This window comes from Eurosta solidaginis, chromosome 4 (assembly GCF_040869045.1).
Source record: "Eurosta solidaginis isolate ZX-2024a chromosome 4, ASM4086904v1, whole genome shotgun sequence".
NCBI lineage: Eukaryota > Metazoa > Arthropoda > Insecta > Diptera > Tephritidae > Eurosta > Eurosta solidaginis.
In genome coordinates, this window is record NC_090322.1 from 270,209,040 (window position 1) to 270,235,412 (window position 26,373).

A 26,373-nucleotide genomic window follows, 5' to 3' on the forward strand; every position below is an offset into this window, starting at 1 on the left:
TATATGAAAAACTGCTTATGTGACTGGTTAAACGAGGTATTATTAGGGGGACTCATGTAACCGTATAAATGCCTTATAAAGTGTGTAAACGTATAAATTTATCTAGTTTACGCACGAGCTGTCAAATTTTGTATGAAAAATCATTTACACAATTTGTATAAATTTACGCGCACATTTCATTGTGTAAACGCGGTAAACTCAAAGGAATGCAACCTTGCAGACACTACAGACGGCATTTTCATCAAAAATCTCCAACATCAGCAAGTAAAGGCGTTTTAGTTTTGATTTTACACTTAATCTTGGTACTTTTTAATTTGTATATCAATCAAAAAAATTTTTTTGGAAATAATACAGCTGAAAAACAATCAAGTTTATCAAGAGTATTACTAGGTGCGTTCATATAACCGCGTGTGTAAATGGATATAATTTTACACCTTATAAGTTTATATGCTATCATGAGTCCCCCTATTATCTTAGTGTTGCACTAAAGTTTTAAATAGCAGTCTCCACTACAGTCTTTTAAAGCCAAACTGACCCTGCTTTGTATTGTAGACATATTTTTTTTTATCCGGTCAAATTAAAAAAAAAAAACTAAAAGTAAAGAAAGTTACAAGCTGAAAATCAGTAAAATTGTAAAAAAAAAAACATAATGTGATAAGCAGGTGCCGCCGCTGTTTTTCATTTAACTCATACGGCGAAAGGCTACATCTATTTTTGAAAAATTAGGTTTATTAAAGGCGGCGTTGCCAAACTAAAGACAAGTAATTAACAAATTAGCTGGCTCACAAATTGAACCAGACTTCTATCTGGATTTATCCGGCTCAAATCGCTGTTGTTGCATTTACATGCAAAATTATTTATCTGGCTCAGGATCTTTACCATCGGATTATGGCTTATGACCAACAGAGGTGCGTGTCTCCGGTACTATGTACAACCCGTTTTGTTATTTAACCACTGCCGCTAGATGGGTCTCCTCAACTTTATTTAATGTTACGTTCCAACGAAGCGTGATCCAGATACGGATAAAAATTTAACATGCAAATGCAACAAAAAATTGATCCATATGGGTCACATTGTTGTTGCATTTGCATTTTAAATCTCTATCCGTATCTGGATCACGTTTCATTGGAAGACGAGGTAAGTGATGATGAGCGTTTTTTACCCGCAAATGTAGATGTACAGTTGTGGTCAACTAAATAGATCCAACTTACACTTTATTCGTCTCTCTTAACGTTTCATTCTTTTCTCTTAGATAACGGAAAAAAATTTCCCCTTTTGTAGAGTTTGTGAGTTGTTGAGTGAGATACCGTTTGATTGAAAATATTTCGATGGTTTTACTTGAACTTAAATAAAAAAAACGTTGGTTAGTGCATTGTTGCTTAGAAAACTACATAGAGCCTTTTCGAAAATTATAAAATTCTAAGTACACAAAAACAGTTAAAATTCTTCATTCAAGTAAGTAGAGAAGAGCAACAAGAAATAAAATATTATAGCCTTTGAATTTCATAGTCTGACGTTTTGGTACGATGGGGAGGTCAAAACATTGTACTCCAAGCCAGCGAGCAGTAGATAATTATTGAGCTTAGCAAAGGTGGAAACTCTCAAAGGCGAATTACTGCACGTTTAGGTTGCTCCAAAAAGATGGTAGAGAACGCCCTAAAATATTTTAAGAAAAATAAGACAACTGACGCCGTTCCAAGGAAAAAGCGACCACGTAAAACATCGGCATATAATGATCGCAAGATAGCGCGACTGTCAAAATCAGACCCCCGCCTGACTTCCTCTGATATTAACCGAGAAATATCTAAAGAACTCGCAGTTCCAATATCTAGTCGAACGATCCGGCGTCGTTTGGATGAAGCAGGTCTTTTTGGAAGAGTGGCACGTAAGCGCCCTTTAACTACTCCAGCTCAACGAAGAAGACGAGTAGAGTTTGCGCGCTCACATGCCAACTGGACAGCAAATCAGTGGAGGTTTGTGCTATGGAGCGACGAATCTAAAATAGATAGGATATCTCCCAGTGCAAAACGATATGTTCGGCGGCGCCCACGCTCCCAATTTAACCCCAAGTACACATCAACCGTTGTAAAGCACGGTGGGGGAAACATAAAAATTTGGGGATGTTTTTCTTGGAATGGCGTAGGGCCGATCCACAGAATCCGCGAAACTTTGACTGCCCCTCTTTACGTAGAAATACTAAGAGATGTTATGCTGCCTTGGGCCGAAGAAAACATGCCAGTTATTTGGAAATTTCAACAAGATTCAGATCCGAAGCACAAGGCCAGGATAACCAAGCAGTTTTTTGAGGACAATAGCATTAACGTGCTTGAGTGGGCATCAAATAGTGCTGATTTAAACACCATTGAGCATTTGTGGGCGCACTTGAAGAGAGCAGTAAGCCAAGAGAAATGCAAGAATTTAGACGAACTTTTTGAAAATGTGAAGGAGCATTGGTATGCTATACCTGTGGAAAGATGCCACTCTTTAATTAATTCCATGCAGCGTATATGCTGGAGTTTTGAAATACCGTGGATTTCCAACGAAATATTAAAAGAAATTTTAAGAATTCTACTTTGGAAGAATGTATTTGTACTGGCTTTATTTAAGAGTCCGCTGGAACAGCTTCACTGAAGTGAGCATTTAAGTTTAAATTCCTATTAATATTAGATATTGTTGAACTAGTATTTTAATTTGTGTTAGCTTACTTTTGCAAAATAAAAACGAAAACTAAAACTGAAACTGAAATAGCTATTTAGGTCTGGGAAATTTATAAGTAGGCTTGCTGGCGCTATTTAATTGGCCACATCGGTATATACCTACATGTAAAAAAAAAGACCGGTAGTGTTGAAAGTCGAAATTTTTTTATCACGAGCCGGGCCCGTGCGCATCTTGCGCAACCAATATAAAAGTATCTTATCAAATATCAACAGAAATCAGCTGTTCTACCAACTTGCGCTGCCATGTGGCGTATGAGAGCAACTGCCGGTAATGCAGTGCAAATATGTATTCACAATAGTGCCACAGTACAAGTAGATTTCTTTGTGTGCTCACAATCGTTTATTTTTAGCAAATTATTTCAATAAAATATAGCTAAACAAAAGCACTACGACTAAAATTGCCCAAAGCTTGCTAATAGCCCGAATCTCCATCTTTACAGCCAAAACTTTATAGATTTGTATTCCAAATAAGAGCGAAAAAGGAACCCGTACATAAAAACAGCAATTAGAAATAATATACATATGTATATGATAATTGGAAGAAAATCCCAGCGAAATTAAAAAATGTATATAATGATAATGACAATAACAAAAAATGTATGTCTAATGTAATATCACATTCATATGCGTCAAATGCGTAATTTTGGGAGACAATTTTCAAATTCGACGCATTTCCTCATACAAATCGCATTTTCGTAATGTCTCATTTGAGCGTATTTCACATTTTCTTACCAAGAGAAACCCGACAAGGACACAGTGGTTAAACGACGTTATTGCTGTACCAGAGTTATAAATAGCAGTTTTCACTAGTTTTTTAAGGTCAAACTGACAGTTCTACCAGAAACTTTGTTTTTTGATATTTTTTATACTCAGCGTGCTTTGCACACAGAGTATATTAACTTTGATTGGATAACGGTTAGTTGTGCAGGTATAAAGGAATCGAGATAGATATAGACTTCCATATATCAAAATCATCAGTATCGAAAAAAATTTGATTGAGCCATGTCCGTCCGTCCGTCCGTTAACAAGATAACTAAGGTAAATATTGAGATATCTTCACCAAATTTGGTACACGAGCTTATCTGTACCCTGAATAGATTGATATTGAAAATGAGCGAAATCGAATGATAACCACGCCCACTTTTAATATATATAACATTTTGTAAACACACAAAAACATGATTATTTGGTAAATAATACGCCTAGAATGTTTAAATTTGACATGTGGACTGATATTGAGACTCTTGATAAAAATTTGGAAACATTTTCTTCAATGGGCGTGGCACCGCCCACTTGTGATAAAATCAATTTTAGAAATGTTAATCATAATTCAAAAATCGTTAGATCTATTGTAACAAAATTCGGTATAGAGGTCGCCTTTACTATAAGGAATGCTTTGAAGAAAAGTTAACAAAATCGGTTAAGGACCACGCCCACTTTTATATAAAAGATTTTTAAAAGGTTCGTGCACGAATAAAATAAGCTATATCTTTGCAAAAAAGAGCTTTATATCAATGGTATTTCATTTCCCAAGTGGATTTATAATAATTAATAGGAAAAACTTCAAATTTAAAAAAATGGCCGTGGCAACGCCGCTTTTATGACTAAGCAATATTCTATGTTTCGGGAGCCATAACTCGAAGAAAAATTAACGGATCGCAATAAAATTGGGTACACAGATTTTCCCTATAGTAGAAAATTTTTCTAGTAATTCTAGTAAAAATCGACGGTATCGGTTAAAGACCACGACCACTTAAATATAAAACAAGTTTAAATGGGTCGTAGACTAGAATAATCTAATATATAAAATGCTTCTGCCACGGTTTTAGAGGCTGAACTCCTCCGAAACGCCTGAACCGATTCTCATGAAATTTTGTGAGCATATTGTGTAGGTTTGAGAATCGGCCAACGTCTACCTTTTTTTCGCTACGTGTCTAGGGTCTTGAGATCAAAACGTGGACCCGGGTACCCCTAGAATGTGTTTATACAATATGGATATCAAATGAAAGCTGTTGATGAGTGCTATAGTACAGGATAATTTTCATACGCCTGGGTGACTAGGGTCTCGAGATAAAGGCCAAAACGTGGACCCGGATACCCCTAGAATGTGTTTATACAATATGGATGTCAAATTAAAGCTGTTGATGAGTGCTATAGTACAGGATAATTTTCATATAACTGGGAGGCTAGCGTCTCGAGATATAGCCCAAAACGTGAACCCGGGTACCCCTAGAATGTGTTTATACAATATGGATGTCAAATTAAAGCTGTTGATGAGTGCTATAGTACAGGATAATTTTCATAGAACTGGGAGCCGAGGGTCTCGAGATATAACCCAAAACGTGGACCCGGGTACCCTAGAATGTGTTTATACAATATGGAAATAAAATGAAAGCTGTTGAAGAGTGCTATAGTACAGGATAATTTTCATACAACTGGGAGGCTAGGGTCTCGAGATATAGTCCAAAACGTGGACCCGGGTACCCCTAGAATGTGTTTATACAATATGAATATCAAATGAAAGCTGTTGATGAGTGCTATAGTACGGATAATTTTCATACAACTGGGAGGCTAGGGTCTCGAGATATAGCCCAAAACGTGGACCCGGGTACCCCTAGAATGTGTTTATACAATATGGATATCAAATGAAAACTGTTGATGAGTGCTATAGTACAGGATAATTTTGATAAAACTGGGAGGCTAGGGTCTCGAGATATAGCCCAAAACGTGGACCCGGGTACCTACCCCTAGAATGTGTTTATACAATATGGATATCAAATGAAAGCTGTTGATGAGCGCTATAGTACAGGATAATTTTCATACAACTTGGAGGCTAGGGTCACGAGATATAGCCTAAAACGTGGATCCGGGTACGCCTAGAATGTGTTTATATAATATGGATATCAAATGAAAATTGTTGATGAGTGCTATAGTACAGGATAATTTTCATACAACTGGGAGGCTAGGGTCTCGAGACATAGCCTAAAACGTGGACCCAGGTACCCCTAGAATGTGTTTATACATGAAAGCTGTTGATGAGTGTTATAGTACAGGATAATTTTCATACAACTGGGAGGCTAGGGTCTCGAGATATAGCCCAAAACGTGGACCCGGGTACCCCTAGAATGTGTTTATACAATATGAATATCAAACGAAAGCTGTTGAAGAGTGCTATAGTACAGGATAATTTTCATACAACTGGGAGGCTAGGGTCTCGAGATATAGCACAAAACGTGGAAACGGGTACCCCTAGAATGTGTTTATACAATATGAATATCAAATGAAAGCTGTTGATGAGTGCTATAGTACAGGATAATTTTCATACAACTGGGAGGCTAGGGTCTCGAGATATAGCCCAAAACGTGGGCCCGGGTACTCCTAGAATGTGTTTATACAATATGGATATCAAATGAAAACTGTTGATGAGTGCTATAGTAAAGGATAATTTTCATACAACTGGGAGGCTAGGGTCTCGAGATATAGCCTAAAACGTGGATCCGGGTACGCCTAGAATGTGTTTATATAATATGGATATCAAATGAAAATTGTTGATGAGTGCTATAGTACAGGATAATTTTCATACAACTGGGAGGCTAGGGTCTCGAGACATAGCCTAAAACGTGGACCCAGGTACCCCTAGAATGTGTTTATACATGAAAGCTGTTGATGAGTGTTATAGTACAGGATAATTTTCATACAACTGGGAGGCTAGGGTCTCGAGATATAGCCCAAAACGTGGACCCGGGTACCCCTAGAATGTGTTTATACAATATGAATATCAAACGAAAGCTGTTGATGAGTGCTATAGTACAGGATAATTTTCATACAACTGGGAGGCTAGGGTCTCGAGATATAACCCAAAACGTTGACCCGGGTACCCCCAGAATTTGTTTATACAATATGGATATCAAATGAAAACTGTTGATGAGTGCTATAGTACAGGATAATTTTGATACAACTGGGAGGCTAGGGTCTCGAGATATAGCCCAAAACGTGGACCCGGGTACCTACCCCTAGAATGTGTTTATACAATATGGATATCAAATGAAAGCTGTTGATGAGTGCTATAGTACAGGATAATTTTCATACAACTTGGACGCTAGGGTCTCGAGATATGGCCCAAAACGTGCACCCGGGTACCCCTAGAATGTCTTTATACAATATGGAAATAAAATGAAAGCTGTTGATGAGTGCTATAGTACAGGATAATTTTCATACAACTGGGAGGCAAGGGTCTCGAGATATATCCCAAAACGTGGAACCGGGTACCCCTAGAATGTGTTTATACAATATGAATATCAAATGAAAGCTGTTGATGAGTGCTATAGTAGAGGATAATTTTCATACAACTGGGAGGCTAGGGTCTCGAGATATAGCCCAAAACGTGGACCCGGGTACCCCTAGAATGTGTTTATACAATATGGATATCAAATGAAAACTGTTGATGAGTGCTATAGTAAAGGATAATTTTCATACAACTGGGAGGCTAGGGTCTCGAGATATAGCCTAAAACGTGGATCCGGGTACCCCTAGAATGTGTTTATATAATATGGATATCAAATGAAAATTGTTGATGAGTGCTATAGTACAGGATAATTTTCATACAACTGGGAGGCTAGGGTCTCGAGACATAGCCTAAAACGTGGACCCGGGTACCCCTAGAATGTGTTTATACATGAAAGCTGTTGATGAGTGCTATAGTACAGGATAATTTTCATACAACTGGGAGGCTAGGGTCTCGAGATATAGCCCAAAACGTGGAAAAGGGTACCCCTATAATGTGTTTATACAATATGGATATCAAATGAAAGCTGTTGATGAGTGCTATAGTACAGGTTAATTTTCATACAACTGGGAGGTTAGGGTCTCGAGATATAGCCCAAAACGTGGAACCGGATACACCTAGAATGTGTTTTTACATTATGGGAATCAAATTGAAGTTGTTGATGTATGCTTTAGTAGAGAGTAAGTTTTACACCGCTGGGTGACTAGGGTCTCGATATATAGGCCAAAACATGGACCCGGATACACCTAGAATGTGTTTTTATATTATGGGTATCAAATTGAAGCTGTTGATGTGTGCTATAATACAGAGTAAGTTTTACACCGCTGAGTGGCTAAAGTTCATTGTTATATTCGATTTAGTCGCATCAACTTGGCAAAACTGATAAATATGCATGCGAAGCCGAAATAAAGACAAGAATTAATAATACCCACATACCTATTTATGTATATACGTCCTATTCGATTTGCCCTCTGGGACTGGCAATAAGAGATGAAGAAGAAGGAAAAAAAACTTGAGAGAAGAGAAAAGAGAGAAGGAGACTGAGAAAGAGATAAAATGAAACGAAGATGGAGATGAAGCGAAAAAGACGGAGGGAGGAGTGAATAAAAAGATTAGGAAAAATTGTAGAGGGGTAGGGCAGAGTAGTAGAGTAGACGGTAAAAGCTGATTAAAATGTATGCAGATAGGCCAAATTTAGGGCAGAACAACCTCTGCAGGGTCTGCTAGTAACCTATAACTTAGCAAAAAATTGTTTTGAATCAATGATATTTCACTTATCAAGTTTTATTGTAAGAGGAAATGGAGAAATTTTTTTTTTAAACGGGCGGTGCCACGTGTTATGTAGAAAAGTAATTTATCTGAAATGAAATGTACAATTGAAGCTCACGCTGAGTATATAATGTTCGGTTACACCCGAACTTAGACACCTTTACTTGTTTTTTGTTAACAAGTGTCGGTATGCTTGAGCTGTATTATCAATATCTGTTTTGCAATTTATACTGTAACGAATATTAGCAATACTAAAGGGTACTGTCATCTCTAAGCCGATGCTAAGCAGTGCACATCAATAATTCAATCATTATGTCTACACATATGTACGTACACGCAGCGAAGAAGCAATGCACAAACACATGCAGATATCTTATCTGAGATATGCAATTGTAATTGTGGAAGTGTCGCTAACAAACACACGCGCATGAGCTGTGAGAGAAGCTATAAAAATTGTGCATCTGTAGTTATAGCTGAGAAACTTATAGCAGATAACCAACTAGTAGATTCTAGAACAGAACCGCCTAGAAATGTCAACGAGTAAACCCAACAGTATAAAAGGCAACAACAGTAGAGGCACGAGAATCAGTTTCGATTAAGCACGCTATCTGTCGAACAAGAGAAGTGTTATTTTGAAAGTACTTGAATAAAGGCCATTTTGCATTATTAAATATTGGAGTTATTTATTCAACAGTTTAGTGATTCGAACTTAGCAGAAGGTTGCAGATAAGAGGATTTGCAGTAAATTCGTTACAATACGTATGTCTCTCGAAATATTCACTATAAGTAACGTTTCCAATGTATTTCTCTTTTTCCATTGTTTCTCTTTTTGGATAACTGAAGCGTCGTCGAAGTTCGGAGTATGTGCCTCCCTTGCACAGTGGGCCATGAGTGCTGTTTTGTGGTTATTTGTATGATTAAATTGTTTAAACCAGATTTGTGTTGTGCGAGACGTGTGTTCAATTTTAGTACTTTTAGTAGTGCCCATATATATCTTATTACATAATTCTTTCTCATTACCTCTGCACGGTATTTTGTATTAACGTCTCTTTTTTCCGTTTCTGGTATATCCGATTTCGTACGATTGAAAATATATTTTAAAGTATTCATTGGCTTGTGGGCTATTTTTATTTCTTCACTATTACAGCAATCATATTTTGCAAGGCACTCTGATAGTTTAGGTACATAAACTACAGATTTAAATATTTTCGCTTTTTCTGGTCTAGTTTCCACATTTTATGATAGAGTTCTTCTTATTAAAGTTTTAATAAAGTTATCCGGAAAATTGTTTTCTTTTAATAATACTGTTATTTCTTTCCTAATCTCATTGTGGTTAAGTTTCGGCCGATATTTTCAACATTCTTTTTTTACAGCCCATTGCTGTATTATTTATCATTGTCTTAGGATGTTTCGAATGAAAATTAATGATGCGTCCTGAAGATGTTGGTTTCTTATACCGCACTAACTTGAGTTGATTGCCTTGTCTTATTATAATTGAGTCGAGATAGGGTAACTTTCCGCCGTCTTCGAGTTCCGTAGTGAACTTAATATGTCTATCAAAAGAATTTAATACGGCCAGTGTGTTTTGTACCTCGTTTTCCTTGACTATTGCGAATATGTCGTCAACGTATTTTGTGAGTACTCTCGGTTTGATTGTTAATTTTTCCACGCTGTTTTCCAGCCACTTTCCCATTACAATGTCTGCAATAACTGGTGACGTTGGTGATCCCATTCGTAAACCTCCCAGTTGTGTATAAATTACATATGTCGTTGAATTTAAAATATCTGTTCTCTTCGAAGCAGAATTTTAATATTTCCATGAATATTTTCTTAGGTACTTTAGTGAATTTTTTTATTATGGTCCATTTATCTCGTACATATAACGTTAAGTGCAGGTTGTGTTGGAACACTAGGATGAGATGATACAACATCGAAAGAAATCAGTTTTTCATCGTCGTAAATATATGTACGTATTATTAGTTTTGTCTTTGAAGATAGGCGTATTTTTTAATGTTATAATATACGTTCGTTAAACGTTGGTTTAAAGAATTTAATGACCCATACGTTACAAAAACTCGTTTTATATCATTGGTCAGACCTACTTTGGAATACGCTTCAATAATTTGGAATCCGCGTTATTAGGTTCATTCTGACAAGCTGGAATCGGTCCAGAAACAATTTTTGCTTTTCGCTTTAAAACACTTACCATGGGATCCTTCTAAAAATCTTCCCCCCTATTACAGCCAGTTAAAACTAATACAGTTGCCCACATTGCAGAGCCGCAGGGAGATGTTTGGTGTCTTATTTATTCTTAAATTAATAAGAGGGTCAATAAATAGTCCATTTTTGCTTGGTGAAATTAAGTTTAACGTTCCTATTAGGCCAACATTTTCAATCAATTTTTGTAGCTACATACAGGTAGAATTATGAAATGCACGAACCACTTCGCTGTTTATGTCGTGATTTTAATAAACACTGTACAAATTTAGACGCCTGCGACTCGTTTCTTGGTATTAAAAAATACCTTTTAACTACAAAAAATTTGTAATTCGAAATGAAGCAAAGAACGCTAAACCGTGATGTACTGTTCAACCCTCTGTTTAAAATATGAAGTACCAGGTACTTGAAACTTGTTTGCAAAATTGCGTTGTGATCATTATTTTTATATGTATGCAATCAAATTTACTCTGTATAAATTCTATTCTGTATATATTATGTATATCTACTATTAATTTGCTTTATTGTCAATTTCACAAATTATTATTTAATAGCTCCTTCATGAGTACATTTTAACACATTTACAACATTTTAACTTTTGATTACTGCTAAGTTTTTAATTGAAATTGTCAAGCGTTTAATTAAATACTGTTTAAATATTACTTTAAAATTGATGACTGCTTATGTTGTTTATATCGTGTATTACATCTGAGAATTAAGTGTCGGTATATTTGGACTGTATAATTGTTTAATTTGTAGACTGATAAATAAATAAATCTAATATATTGTAACGAATTTGCTGCAAATCCTCTTATTTGCAATCCTCTGCTAAGTTCGAATCACTAAACTGTTGAATAAATAACTCCAATTTGTAATAATGCAAAATGGCCTTTATTAAAGTACTTCACAATAACACTCAAACTGTGCAACGAATAGCTTGCTTTATAACCACACTGATTGATAGCTCAATGAAACTCTCTACTATTCAAAATAATACTGCTATTGCTCGCTAGATATCGTCTTAATCGCAACTGCTTGACAACTCAAATCAAACTGAATTACTTCTTACTCGCCTGTCCCGCTTTTATAGTTTACGCTGCATACTTCTAGGCTCTTCGATTTCCAGAACTAACTAGTTAGTTTCGGCTACAAAATCGCCAGCCACAACTACGTGCACAAATTATTGCTCTCTCTTGTGACAACTCAGATAAGATATATGCATGGGTTTGTGCATTGCCGCTCCGCTGCTCGTATACGTACATATGTGTAGACGCAATTATTTATTCGTTTATGTAGATACATAATGATTGAATTATTGATGTGAATGTTTGTAGTTTACAGTCTCTCGCGCATATATAGGCGTATAAGTAAATGCATCTGTGTGTGACATCTTTCGGCTGCCTTATATATGTGTATACATGATTTGATTATTGACGTAAATACTGCTTATCGTGGCCTTAGCATCGCCTTAGTGATGGTATAACTTAGTGATGTTAATATCCGTGACACTGCCCTCCACCTAAGTCTGATCCTCACGGTCAGACAAATCTCTCGATCTAAACGCTGCTAATCTCTCCAAATGAACCACTTTCATTTTGGTTCGTGGTTTGGTAGTGGTTTGTATGCGGTACACTACATCGTTGATCCGTTTTACAACTTTGTATGGGCCTTCCCAGTTACACTGCAATTTCGGGGACAAACATTTTTTTCGTTGTGGGTTGTATAGCAGCACCAAATCTCCTTCCTGAAACCCTTCCGAATTAATTGCTTTATCGAACCTCGCTTTCATCTTGTCACTCATAATCTTTGCTCGTTGCCTTACCAGATCGTGTATCTCTCTCAGCTCTTCTTCCAAGACACCAGTGGATTTCTTGACATTCCTCTCCGCATCGGCATCTATCCCATACTTCAAATCAGCTGGCAGTCGAAGGTCATTGCCAAAAATTACCTTTGCGGGAGTTTGGCCCGTTGTGTCATGTACTGCCGATCGGTAGGCCATCAAGCATAATGATATGTGTGTATCCCAGTCCTTATGGTACTTGTCTACTACTTTCCTTAAATGCTCCTCCAATGTTCTATTGAAACGTTCCACCATACCATCGGACTGAGGATGCAATGCGGTTGTCCGTGTCTTTCGAATGCCCAACTTCTTGCACATTTCTTGGAACACAGCTGATTCAAAATTCCTGCCTTGGTCAGAATGTAACTCCATTGGTACACCATACCTTGCAACCCATTCGTTTTTAACCACTTCTGCTACCGTTTCTGCTTCTTGGTTTGGGATTGGGTATACCTCTGGCCATTTACTGAAATAATCCATAACCACCAGTACGTATTTGAATGATGACTTTCAAACGGTACGGTTGTGTTTATTTCTGCTCCTCGAATTTTACATTTTAAAATGGTAAAACTATATTCAAATACTTTTTAAGAATAAATAATGTGTGAGACAGAGACTCAAAAAGCGGAATCAGAAGTTGGTTTCAAGAATATTATACCAAATAAAGTTTGATTTTTTAATTTAATATATTTGCGAGAAAGTGACTTTAAATAAAGAAAGCAAAACGCATACACTTACAAAGTTTGATACATATATATACATATATTCATTCTATATAAAAAATGGAGAGTAAATGCGACAAGTGCAAAAGTACAATACGTGGAGAAGTGTCAAAAATTCGTTGCGAAGGGGTGTGTGGGAAATATTATCATTTATCACCAAAATGCTTTGGCATAGACCAATACAGTGTTAATAAATTAGAAGAATGTGAAATGCTTAGATTTATGTGTATTGATCTTGTGCAGTATCATTGTTTACTATATAGTTTGGCAGCTTAAGTAGAGGTTATGTTGCGAATAGAGTGGAAGGCAGTGGACTAGGCAGTCGAATGTCATATAATGAAGGAATGGTGTTCGGAGATTTTTCAAAGTTAAAAAAAAAAATGATAAAAGCTTTAATATAAATAAAACTATTGTTTTAATAACAACAAAAACGCCATATATATTCTGTATACATAAATTTGTAAGGATTATCTCACTTTAAAATTTGAATTAAATAATCTAAAGTTTTGTTTTGAAACTGAGTCGAGAACTGTGCGTGTGAATGTGCGAATTTTCACCGATCAGCTGTTAGTTGCGCTACTTGGTAAAATTTACAATGTGCAGTATGTTCATAACGTAGATGACATTCGAAAAGATATGCAGATGGTAGTGAGCAAAAATGGCAAACAACTATCTGAGTACAGGAATGAATTTGATAATGCTCTCAAGAAACATGAAAGAGAAATAAAGCAAGTTTTAAAAGCAGTGGAAGTTGCATTTAGCGACAGAATTAAGGCAATGCAAAAAGCGCAAGAATCATGCGAAAAGAGTGTTGTAGAAGTGAACAAAATACGGGAAATTGCTGAAGGCTTTAAGCGAAGCAGCGAGCAGGTCTGTGATGAATTGAAAACAAACAAGGATGACAATAAAAGAATGATTGAAGAAATAAGTAAAGAGAATAAAAAAATGTGCAATGAAATAAAGAAAAATGTTAATAGTGTTGAAGCCAAAGTGTCATACGCAGCGATAACAAAAAATGATGGACAAAAAAAAGAAGTGTTGCCAGACATTAGAAAGAATCATCCCTTAATTGTCAAGCCGAATAAAAGGCAAAATATAGAAATAACCAAAACTGACCTAAACTCGAAAGTTGATCCTAAAGGGCTGCAAATAACGAATATAGTAGCAAGGCAAAGCGGAGTTGTTATTGTTGAAAGCGAAAATGACCATGAGCGTGACAAAATAAAAAATGCCATTGAGAATAATCTGGGAAATAACTATGAGGTTAAGATTCACAAAAAAGTGAAACCAGCAGTCATGGTGACTGGTATAAATTTTAAATATAGCGACGAGGAACTGGTACAAAGAATTAAACGACAAAACATTTGTTTAAGTAAAACGGACATCAAAATTGTTAAGCAATATGAAGTGAAAAAGAACGCGAAAAACTATTATAATGCCGTGATAGAAATGAATGTTGAAGCGTTTGCAAATGTACTAGCTGGAGAAAGGCTTAATGTAGGTTGGGAACGTTGCCGAGTATATGATGCAGTGCAGGTTTTGTGTTGTTTTAAGTGCAAAGGTTTCAATCATAAAGCTAAAGACTGTAAAGAAACGGAAGTGTGCACTAAATGTCATGGCGCCCATTCTTCCAAAGAATGCAATGAGACAGCAATTAATAAATGTATCAACTGCATTAGAGCAAACAAAGATCTAAATATGGGATTAGATATAAACCACGATACTATGGATAGATTTTGCCCTGTATATCAGCAGAAGCTGAATGTTAGGAAAAAACATATGGCATACTAGCAACAAACCAAATATACTGTGACTATATCACGGAAAACTAAAGCGTATTGTCAGGGGTGGGTGTTCCCCGCGTTGGGCTGACAGGTCGGTTTCTTCCCCGCAAAAATTAGATGGACCGCTCTTAGGTGTGCCCATGAAGTATCAGATATGCCGGGATGCTGCCGATCAAACCCACGTATACAGATTAGGAACTTTCTCAAAGGGAATATTCCCATGGAGTGCAAAAGATTCTCATTTAAAGTATCATAATCAATTGATAAGACCTGTAGTGATCTACACTTTTGCAATAGTGAAGTTTCGATGGTAAATATAGGGTAATACTAGGGTCAAATTTTATTGAAGCCAATGTCAGTTGCTGCAATGTTTCTGGTTTGTTTAAAGCTTTGAAAACATCTAAGCCATAATAGGTTAAAGCTTCGATTGCACCCAAATCTAAGATCAGGCATGGAAACTTCTTGCGATCTAAAAAACATCTTCCATGGCTCCACAAAACATTGTTCAAAATCGATAAGATTCTCTTTGCTTATATCGCCTGGTGGGACTAAGCTGACACTGTTAGTGTAAAAATGGAGCCCCTGCAAATTATCACAACGTGCAATCCTATAGAGATTACGTTTTATTTGTTTTGATATAAAAAAACATTAAGAAAATCAAAAATTAGTGTAACTTCACTTGCCAGATTACAAAACGTTTGACAAAAAAATGTGCACTGTCGATCATTGTTTATATGCAATTTAAACTTGAAATTGTTGAAAAATCTCTTTTGGAAAAGCACCCCACGCCAATGACGACATGTCTGCGATGCATTTAATCGATCCCGTGGCTCGAGATATTCATGAATATTACCCAAGATGAGAGTGGGCAGCTGTTCCTTGCTTAAATCGTGGTATTATGTTTTTTTTTACTTGGTTTGTTTTGCTTGCGTGTTCTTATGTCAAAATGATGGCGGAAAACAAAACAAACAGAACTTAACGAAAGATAGAGCTTTTGATAGGGTTGCCGGACGTAGCATAAAGAATGGTATAGAGACAGATTGCAGCAACAAAAAAATTGCTACACTGGAATCGCCAACGATTAGCGGATAAGGAATAGTGATTAACGTTAGGCGAGTAGGGCGAAGAAAGAAGATATAAAAGGGGGTGACACAGGTTAAAACTAAGACAGTTTGAAGTGTTAAAGTTCTGGCATACGACTGCCTCCGCGCCACTGTGCTATAAAGCTTTTTTTTAATTGTGAAACCTGTGTTGTGCGTTGTTTTTAAATAACTAATTTAAAATATAAATTTTTTGTGGTTCCGGAAAACAAGGAGGTTCCGGCAAGGAGACGAGGATCGGAGTTCCAGGGCAGCGGATTAAAGGTGAGCCGAGTTAGGTAGCTTAGAGAAGTAGGAGTATGTGCGTATATATGTGGATACATATATGAGTACATATAGGTGAATGTAGGGCTAATAGTAATTTTATAATAATTTCTTTTGCTTAAATGGGGGTAATTGGTAAATTTTTTTGTGCATAAATTTTGTTTATAGTTTTGTCGCGGTTTTAAGCGAAATTTTTGCGTAAAAAGTTAAAATAATTTTTATCCAAGAAAAGTTTTATGCCTGTAGCCTGTAGATTCAAATCGTCCTGCGTGTGACAGTTTTTTTCTTATTTGAATCTTTAATCTCCTGAAAATTTATTGTAATTATTAGTAATTTATTTAGTAGCTAAATTAAAAGCTCTGGTGGATTAGTTAAATTAAATAAACAGGGATACTGTAGATAGGACGTTGGGAATAATTGGGTTAAAATTTTGATATGCGCACATATCGGTACGTACATATATACGCACGTAGGAAGAGATAATGTAATTTACGAAATCCTGAAATTTTAACTAAATCCTGTGTGTCATAGGAAAGAGGATTAGTGGCGATTTAGGAAAAGTGACTGGAGTGAGAATTGTGGTGGCGTACAACGAACAGTGCGGCGACGTGTAAGTCCCAAAATAAATATTTTTTTGAAGTAATCGGTTTTGTGATAAAATCTTATTGTGTTATAGTGTGCCCGGAAATTTTGGCGTGGAGGGATTAGGCACAACTCGCCGTAAGTCTTTAGTTCCAAATTATCTTTTTTTATATATATACGTATGTCCAGTTATCTAATTTTGATGCACCCGATGAGAACAACAACAAAATAGGGAAACTGGGGAAGACGTCCCGTTTATATACATATGAGTGGTTACATACACATTTTTGTTTAATGCGCTAAGGTAGGAGAATACCGTTAATGGTGTGCTTCGTGATTATGCCAGAAAACCAAAGCGATCTTTGGTTTTAACAATCTTTCGGAGCACCTATTTTGTTATGTGGTGTACACTCGACACAGAGATCAAAATTTGAATTTTACTACATATACCATTTTGCTGTAGTAGCCAATCACCAAAATCGAAAACTAATAATTTCGTGCATATCCAGTTTCCCGTAAGACTCCAATACAAGGCACAAAGGCCAGTAAGAAGCAGCACAAAATCACCCAAGAAGTGGTTTCGGATTTTACGTATATTTACTCCTTATATGCATATATAATTTTTGTAGTTTTAGTTTTTTTTTGTGTTTTTACGTTTTTTTTTATTGCGTACACGCATGCACACACGCATGTATCAAAATTTTATTAAATTTTTTTCTAAATTTTCATGATATACATATTTTTGGTACAATCAAGATTGTTTTTGTACATTTTGTACACACCCTATTGAGGGTATGGTAACGAACCAAAAGCTTTTTATGTTTGTTTTATAGTGTGCGGGGTGTTGGACTTCCCAATTAAAGTTTAGCTATCGGCGTGTTTGCAAGCGAGCAAAGCAGTCACATTAGAGTGACCAAATTTCTTGTTTTTTTGTTAAGCTGAAATTAATTGTTAAGAAATTATTGTGATTATGTTAGGTGTATAATATCGTTGTCTTCTATATGATAAGCGGTTCTGCCCGCAAGGAACATTAATATCGAACACTTTTTTTTTGAGGAATTCTTAAAATTGTGCACGCATCTACGTACATAGGTAGGGGTAAATCCGACTAAGAGAGCTCGATTAGGTAGGATCCATTACCCTTAACCTAGTAAAAGTTTAAAGTTCGTTTGTTTTTTTTGTTCTCGTTTTTTTATTGTATTGAATGATCGGCAGGACGTTTCATCATAGTGAAACATTTTTTTTTAGCCTAAATAATAAGATTAGTTTTTTATTATGATTCATTGTAATTCTTTTTATGATTTCAATATATTTTGAGTTTGTTGTTGAGAGTTAAAATGCGGAGTTAAGCACTTTTTGGGCGGGAGGTGAAGATGGCGTGATAGAGAGGTAAGTGGAGGGGACGGAGCATGGCTAGAGGGAGACCGCTAAAGTTAGGGTACATGAAACGAGCGGTCCAAAGTAGGGCGGGCTTCCTGAGGTGAGATATGTGTGAGGCTGATAGGATGGATGATGAGAGGAATAAATATGCGACCGTACGACTCCTTGGTGTTAGGGTTGAGGACCACTGCCTCTCTTATACTGAGCTAGTCCGGGTACCCCAAGGAGCCAAACAATACCTGTACGTGACAGTATACTACACGTACTAAGGAAGGCTGTGTACTGCAGTGCATATATCTTAATATTAATAGTATTGTTTCAAATAAAGTAGAACTAGAACGTCTTATGGAAGTTAAACAACCAGCCTTAGTAGTGTGCTCCGAAACATGTACAACAGATAATATAATGGACTCCGAATTAAATATTTCTACATATAAATTAATCCGTTGTGATTCACACAGTAGGCACACGGGCGGTGTGTTATTTTATATACATGAACAAGTAGAATTCAACGTTGTATGCAATAAGTCTTTCGACATGAACATATGGTGTATTATTATAAAAATTAAAAAATGCGCTCTAAAGTGGAAACTTGGAGTAATCTACCACTCACCTAGTAGCAGTGATGCAGATTTTGTTAAATATTTAAATTAGATCGTCACAGAGCACCTTAAAGATTCGGATAATAATCTAATTATTGGGGACTTTAATATAAACATGAATATACCATCCACGTACTCTAACCAGCTTAGAAGTGTGTTTGCACAAATGGCCATGGTACAAAAAATTGATTTTAATACGAGAGGAACGGAGCACTCAGCTACAAAAATTGACCTACTATTTGCCAATAATGACCAGATCAAAATTGAATGTGCCAGCGAATATAAAATATCTGATCATGAGACAATCTGCTTTCAGATACCTACTTCAAAATATTGCAGAATGAGAAAATATGCTAATGCTGTCTGTTGGGAGAACTACAGCGCGGAGAACCTGATAAATCTGCTGCGGATATGTGATATAAGTTCTATATCTAATATAGTGTTAGAAAATAGGGTTCAGGCTTTGAATGATATCTTGTCTGAAGCCATGCAAACGTTGACGTACGAGAAGAGGATCAATATAAAATTGCGAACTAAGTGGTACGACCGTGAACTAACAGTACTACATAAAAGAAAATTTGAATTATATAAAATTGCGATTAGCACAGGTCACTGGGATGATTATAATGCCGTTAAAAAAATATATAAAAGAACAATAATACTTAAAAAGAAGAAATACATGGAAGATCAAGTGATTATTAATAAAGGAAATATGAAATCCATGTGGAAATGTTTGAAAGATGCTGTGGAACTTGCAGATAATAAAGAGCATATTAAAAAATAGTATTTAACGGCGAATGTCTAGAAAATAGCAACGATATAGCTAATGTCTTGAATTGTTACTTTGTTCAGAGCATAATTCAAATCAATGATAGTATTGAAACAATTGAACTTGTTGATGAAAGTGAAACAATTGAACTTGTTGATGAAAGTGAAACAACCAACTCGGTAGCAACATTTGAGCTCACCAGTATCGAGTTAGAAGATATAATGAACATAACAAAATCATTTAAAAACAAATATGACGGTAAAAACCTATTGTCAGAGGGTGTTATCAAGGACTCTATGGTGTACATTGCACACTTATATAAGGATATTATAAACGAATCGTTTGATAGTGGCATTGTTCCCAGCTGCTGGAAGATATCCACAATAATACCAGTGGCAAAAGTAAAAAATACAATGAAACCTGACGAGCTGCGTCCGATTAATACCCTACCTATTGATGAAAAAATTATGGAAACAGTGGTGAAACAGCAACTAGTAGCATACCTAGACGATCATAATATAATCATACCAGAGCAATCAGGCTTCAGGAAAGGCCACTCCTGCGAAACAGCATTGAATATGGTAATTGCAGAGTGGAAAGAGGCTGTTGCTGATAAAAAGGTAGTAGTATCTTGCTTCTTAGACTTAAAGAGGGCGTTTGAAACAATCGATCGAAATGAATTGCTGAAGTTAATGGATAAAATTGGGATCAAGGGAAAAGCTTTGGAATGGTTTCGTAGTTACCTCAGTAACAGAAAGCAGAGGACGGTAATTGGAGACGCAGTTTCATCGGTTGTTGATGTTAACATTGGGCTGCCACAAGGCTCAGTACTTGCTCCGATATTGTTTATAATTTACATCAATGATATAAAAACTTGCTTGAGAAATTGTAAAATAAGTCTTTTTGCGGATGATGCATTAGTTAGCATTAGTGACAAAAATGTAGATTGCGCTGTCATGAAAATACAAGAAGACTTAAATAATTTATTTAAGTGGCTATGCAGTAGAAAGCTAAAACTTAATATTGATAAAACCAAGTATATGATATTTAACAAGAACCATAATAACTTAATCCAGTCTAGTCTGAAAATAAAAACCAATGCAATTGAAAGAGTAGGTCAAATGAAGTACCTAGGTGTAATAATTGATGAGAAACTAAGTTTCACAGAACACATGAATCATTTAGAGAAGAAAATTGCACAGAAAATAGGATTTATGTATCGAACATGTAAGCATATTAGCCAACATTATAAAATATTAGTATATAGATCAATTGTAGAAACACATTTTATTTACTGCCCATCAATACTACTAGTAACAAATGATACGTTAATTAATAAGCTCCAAATACAGCAAAACAAAGCAATGCGTTTGATACTAAAATGCTCTTATAGAACATCAAAAAGTATTATGCTTCCTATGTTAAATTGGCTTAGTATTAAGCAATTAATCTGTTATTACTCTTTGAAGTTTATACATTACATAACACAGGGAATGTTACCAAATTATCTGAGTGATAGGATACAGTACAATTATGAGATCCATAACTATGGAACTAGGAGTAGCAGAAATTTAAGACTGCCCAAAGTAAGAACCGAGTTCGCAAAAAAGACCTTAGAATACGTAGGCTATAAAATGTATAATGAACTACCAGCAGAGATAAAAGACTGTGAAAACGTTGTTAAGTTTAAAGAAAAACTATTTCTATATTGTAAAAATTTAAATATTTAATACTAGTTAAACAATAAATTTACTCATTTCTTTTTAATGAAATAGTTTTAAGAAACAATTATGAATTTTGTAAACTGTACTATACAATGAATTAGGCTTTTTGGCCGTAATAAATAAAATAATAATAATAATAATAATTTGTTTTCGCGGTTGCTAGTAGGAAATGGACCTGCGACATCCATGGCGATCCTTTCAAATGGTGCACCTGAAATATACTGCTTCATCTGGCCATGACTTCGGGTTTTGGGCCCTTTCGCTCTGTTGCATACCTCGATATTGGCAATCCACTCGGTGACCGACTGACCCAATAGAATCTCTGCTTAATTTTCTCGAGTGTCTTCGTGATTCCAAGATGACCTCCACTTGGACCATTGTGCAGCTCGCTGAGCACGACAGGAATCCTCTTTCTGGGAACAACTATCAGTTTCTTCTTGCATTGACCATCCTCACTCTCCCATACTCGATGCAAGCAACCGGATATCAATTCTAAACTATTCCACTGTGCCCAATATGACTTCGCAATGGGACTCTCTGCTGACATCTCCTCTCTGCTTGGTCTTTCGTTTCGTTCGAGCCCTTGCATAACATGTGACAGATCTGTATCTTCTAGCTGACACTTTCTTAGTTGTTCCTTGTCCCATTCATCCGTACACGTTATAGTCATTAGCCGGACATCTATAATGTCTTCTTTAGCCTCGGCCTTTGAACAGTGTTTGCATTCCAAACTACATGGCCTTCGTGACATTGCATCGGCATTTCCATGGGTACTACCTTTTCGATGTTCAATGGAAAAGTCATAGCTTTGTAGTTGCTCGATCCACCGTGACAATTGTCCTTCCGGATTACGGAACTGCAGAAGCCATTTCAACGCTGCGTGATCTGTCCTGACACGGAATCGCTGGCCGTAGAGGTATTTGTGAAAATGTTTAATGCACTCTACCAATGCCAACAGCTCTCCGCGTAACACAGTAGTTCCTCTCTGGTTTTCCAATCGAACGGCTGTAATATGCAACTACCTTCTCCTGTCCATCGACCAGTTGTGATAAAACGCCTCCTATAGCATATCCACTCGCATCTGTATCTAGAATAAATGTTGCTCCTGGAATCGGATATGCTAACATTGGGGCAGTGCACAAACGCCCCTTCAATATTTGGAAAGCCACTTCTTGCTCCTTCTTCGATTCAAAAGCTTTGTTTTTTCTTGTAAGCTCATGGAGGCTATGGGCTACGCTGAAAAATTTGGTACAAATCGGCGGTAATATGTGCACAGCCCAAGGAAACTTCTCAATTCATGTAGGTTCTGTGGTCTTGGCCAATCCTCTACAGCCTCTATTTTTTCGTTCGCAGTGCAGATGCCCTCTGTCGTTACCTTGTGACCCAAATAATTGACTTCCTTTTTAAACAGCGCACACTTTTTGGGACTTAACTTCAGACCGGCGCCAGCTATTCTCTGGAAAACTTCCTCCAAGTTTTTAAGATGTTCATCAAAGTTCTTGCCCAATAGGAATACGATGATGTCGTCCAGGTACACCAAGCATGTTTTCCAATGTAGTCCTTTCAGTACCTGGTCCATGAGTCTCTCAAAAGTAGCTGGTGCATTACAAAGTCCAAAAGGCATCACTGTAAATTGCCACAGACCATCACCGACACTGAAGGCTGTTTTCTCTTTATCTTTCTCCTTCACCTTAACTTGCCAATAGCTGCTTTTCAAGTCCAGTGTGGAGAACCATTTCGTACCAGATAGCGAGTCCAGAGTGTCGTCAATTCTTGGCAATGGGTAGCTATCCTTTTTCGTAACGTCATTCAACTTCCGGTAGTCCACGCAAAACCTCATTTTTCCATCCTTCTTCTTTACTAGTACTACCGGTGAGCTCCATGGACTAGCTGATGGTTCGATGACGCCGCTGTCGCTCATTTCTTGTATGATTTGACTCACCACTTCCCGCTTCGCCAGTGGAACACTACGTGGAGCTTGACGTATCGGCCTCGCGTCTCCAGTGTCAATTTGATGTTTCACAACATTGGTGCGGCCTGGTTTGGAACCATCCTGGTCAAATATGTTTGCGTACTTTAGGAGCAGTTGCTTTGCCTTACTCTGATACTCTTCCTCTAGCCCCTCCGTCCATTCCGTGATGTCATTTGAAAGATCAGTGTTACTAGATGAAACGTGTTCCTGGAGCTGTTCACAGTTAATAATTACTTCAGCCTCTTGGCATCTTCCCAAAATAGCTCCTTTGGTCAGTTTGAGTGGTGACTTGAACTCATTGAGTACTCTTACCGGAATACGTCCAACTTGTTTTGTCATAGCCAGGGTTTTTCCTACAAGTACGTTCGGTGTTGATTTGTTTGCTGCTTCGACAACCCACAATTTGTTTGTCCCACAATCTCCATCAACCTTTGCCCAGATGACTGCTTCGGATTTTGGTGGTATTTGCTGACTTTCTTCCACCAGTACTCGTTTACTGCTATAGCCTCTCTCGTAGCCGAAATTAAGTGGTACATCCATGTTCTTATATCGCATCGTCTTGCTTTGCATGTCGATCTTGATGCCTTGGTTGATTAAGAAGTCCACTCCAATTATGATTTCATCAACAATTTCTGTCACTATAAAATTGTGTACTACCGTGACGTTCCCAATTGCGACTTCACATTCTACTTCTCCAATTACCTGGGTGTCCTCTCCCGTGGCTGTACGTAAACTTGCTCCACAGTGAGATTGCTCGATCTTCTTCCAATCTGCGAGATAGAGATTATGGGGCATACAATTGCGGGAGCCAGCTGTCGCCCCTTGCGGCTGACTCGATTTAGTTTAACGATTGAGTGGTCTTGGAGATTTGCTCATCACCTTCTGCTCTGCGTTTACGACCACCCACATTGTTGGAGCTATTGGGATCGCTGCTGCAATGTCGTGCAATATGACCTGGGTTGCCGCACTTGAAACATTTAATAACTCCGGCATTTTTCTGTTGTGATCCCTTCAGTGCTTCCAAAATTGTGTCTACCCAATCTGGTCTTTCCACTTCCACACGATGAGCTTTGTATGCTGGTTTACTCAATAGTGAGGCCGTTTCCTGAGTCAATGCATGTGATACCGTTTCAGCAAATGTCAGCTTTGGGTTTACGTATGTAGCTCGCTTCGTTTCCACGTCCCGTATGCCATTTATGAAACTCTGGATTTTTACCCTTTCAGTGTATTCCACGGGTGCGTCCGCATTTGCAAGATGAGCCAATCTTTCAATATCTGAAGCAAACTCCTGCAGTGTCTCATTTGCTTTTTGGTAGCGGTTTTGCAACTCAATTTGGAATATCTGTTTTCTATGCTCGCTTCCATAACGTCGTTCTACAGCAGCCATCAATGCTTCATAATTGTTCCGCTCTCCTTCGGGAATCGTCTGTAGGATTTCCGCTGCTGGCCCCTTCAATGCCACGAATAGTGCAGCAACTTTATATTCCGCATTCCAGTTGTTCACTGCTGCGGTCTTCTCAAACTGTAGCTTGAAGACCTGGAAAGGAACAGAACCGTCAAATGATGTTTTTACCTTTGGATTGCTTGCTGAAACAGCTGGGCGGTTTAGTTGTAACTGCTCCATACGGCCTTTTAACGCTTCTATTTCGGCATCAATTTTGTCCTCGAGTTGTAAAATGTTTGCATCCTGCTCTTCCAGTTTCACAAAGAGCTGCGATGATACCTGTTCCGAAATTTGTGCCGACATTTCAGATATACGTGCCTCTTGTGCTTCCAGTTGAGATGCCAAATATGTCTTCTGTTCTTCCAATTGTGATGTTATACGGGTTTCCTGCGATTCCAGTTGGGATACCATATACGTCTTCTGTTCTTCAAGTTGTGAAGAACTTTGTGTTTCCTGTGCTTCAATCTTCGATGTTATTCGTGTCTCTTGGGATTCCATCTGTGATGACATATACGTTTTCTGTTCTTCTAGTTGAGATGCCAGTTGAGATGTTATATCTGTCTTTTGCGATTCCAGTTGAGAAGCCACTGTCGATGTTTGAGCAGATATTGCAGCCAAAATCATGTTCAAGTCTGTGTTCGCCATTGTCTGCGGTGTTTCTTCCATTTTTGTTATTTCCTCGTCATCAAGATGAAAGTCATACTCTTCCACATCAATTCATTCTGCTTCCATTGCCTCTCGTAGCCGTGCCTGAAGTTCAAGTTTAACGCCGCTTGTATTCAATCCACGGCTCCCCAACTCCTTCTTTAGTTGCTGGATCTTCAATTCACTGAACTTTGCCATGTCCTTGTTGTCCTCTGGAATTTATTCAACAATTCCTCTTCTGACACCAATTGTAACGAATTTGCTGCAAATCCTCTTATTTGCAATCCTCTGCTAAGTTCGAATCACTAAACTGTTGAATAAATAACTCCAATTTGTAATAATGCAAAATGGCCTTTATTAAAGTACTTCACAATAACACTCAAACTGTGCAACGAATAGCTTGCTTAATAACCACACTGATTGATAGCTCAATGAAACTCTACTATTCAAAATAATACTGCTATTGCTCGCTAGATATCGTCTTAATCGCAACTGCTTGACAACTCAAATCAAACTGAATTACTTCTTACTCGCCTGCCCCGCTTTTATAGTTTACGCTGCATACTTCTAGGCTCTTTGATTTCCAGAACTTACTAGTTAGTTTCGGCTACAAAATCGCCAGCCACAACTACGTGCACAAATTATTGCTCTCTCTTGTGACAACTCAGATAAGATATATGCATGGGTTTGTGCATTGCCGCTCCGCTGCTCGTATACGTACATATGTGTAGACGCAATTATTTATTCGTTTATGTAGATACATAATGATTGAATTATTGATGTGAATGTTTGTAGTTTACAGTCTCTCGCGCATACATAGGCGTATAAGTAAATGCATCTGTGTGTGACATCTTTCGGCTGCCTTATATATGTGTATGCATGATTTGATTATTGACGTAAATACTGCTTATCGTGGCCTTAGCATCGCCTTAGTGATGGTATAACTTAGTGATGTTAATATCCGTGACAATATAAAATTCTTCTGTCACGGTTTTAGAGGCTGAACTCCTCCGAAACGCCTGAACCGATTCTCATTAAATTTTGTGAGCATATTGTG

At 37.3% G+C, this 26,373-nt stretch overlaps 1 protein-coding gene and 1 pseudogene across 4 annotated transcripts in view; both read right to left on the bottom strand.

Annotated features, from left to right (window-relative positions):
- The window catches only part of LOC137251472 (poly(A) RNA polymerase gld-2 homolog B-like), a 240,543-nt gene that overhangs the window by 193,194 nt on the left and 20,976 nt on the right, over nt 1–26,373 (bottom strand). The window contains exon 6 of one of the 4 annotated variants that reach the window (XM_067786122.1): nt 9,022–10,180. The exons of the other annotated variants lie outside the window; for them this stretch is intronic. Coding sequence (XP_067642223.1) covers nt 9,894–10,180 — 287 coding nt within the window. The 3' untranslated portion in view covers nt 9,022–9,893. Of the gene's footprint in view, nt 1–9,021; nt 10,181–26,373 lie in introns of those variants that run through there. 4 annotated transcript variants of the gene reach the window in all.
- LOC137247810 (uncharacterized) lies at nt 14,561–15,727 on the bottom strand (annotated as a pseudogene).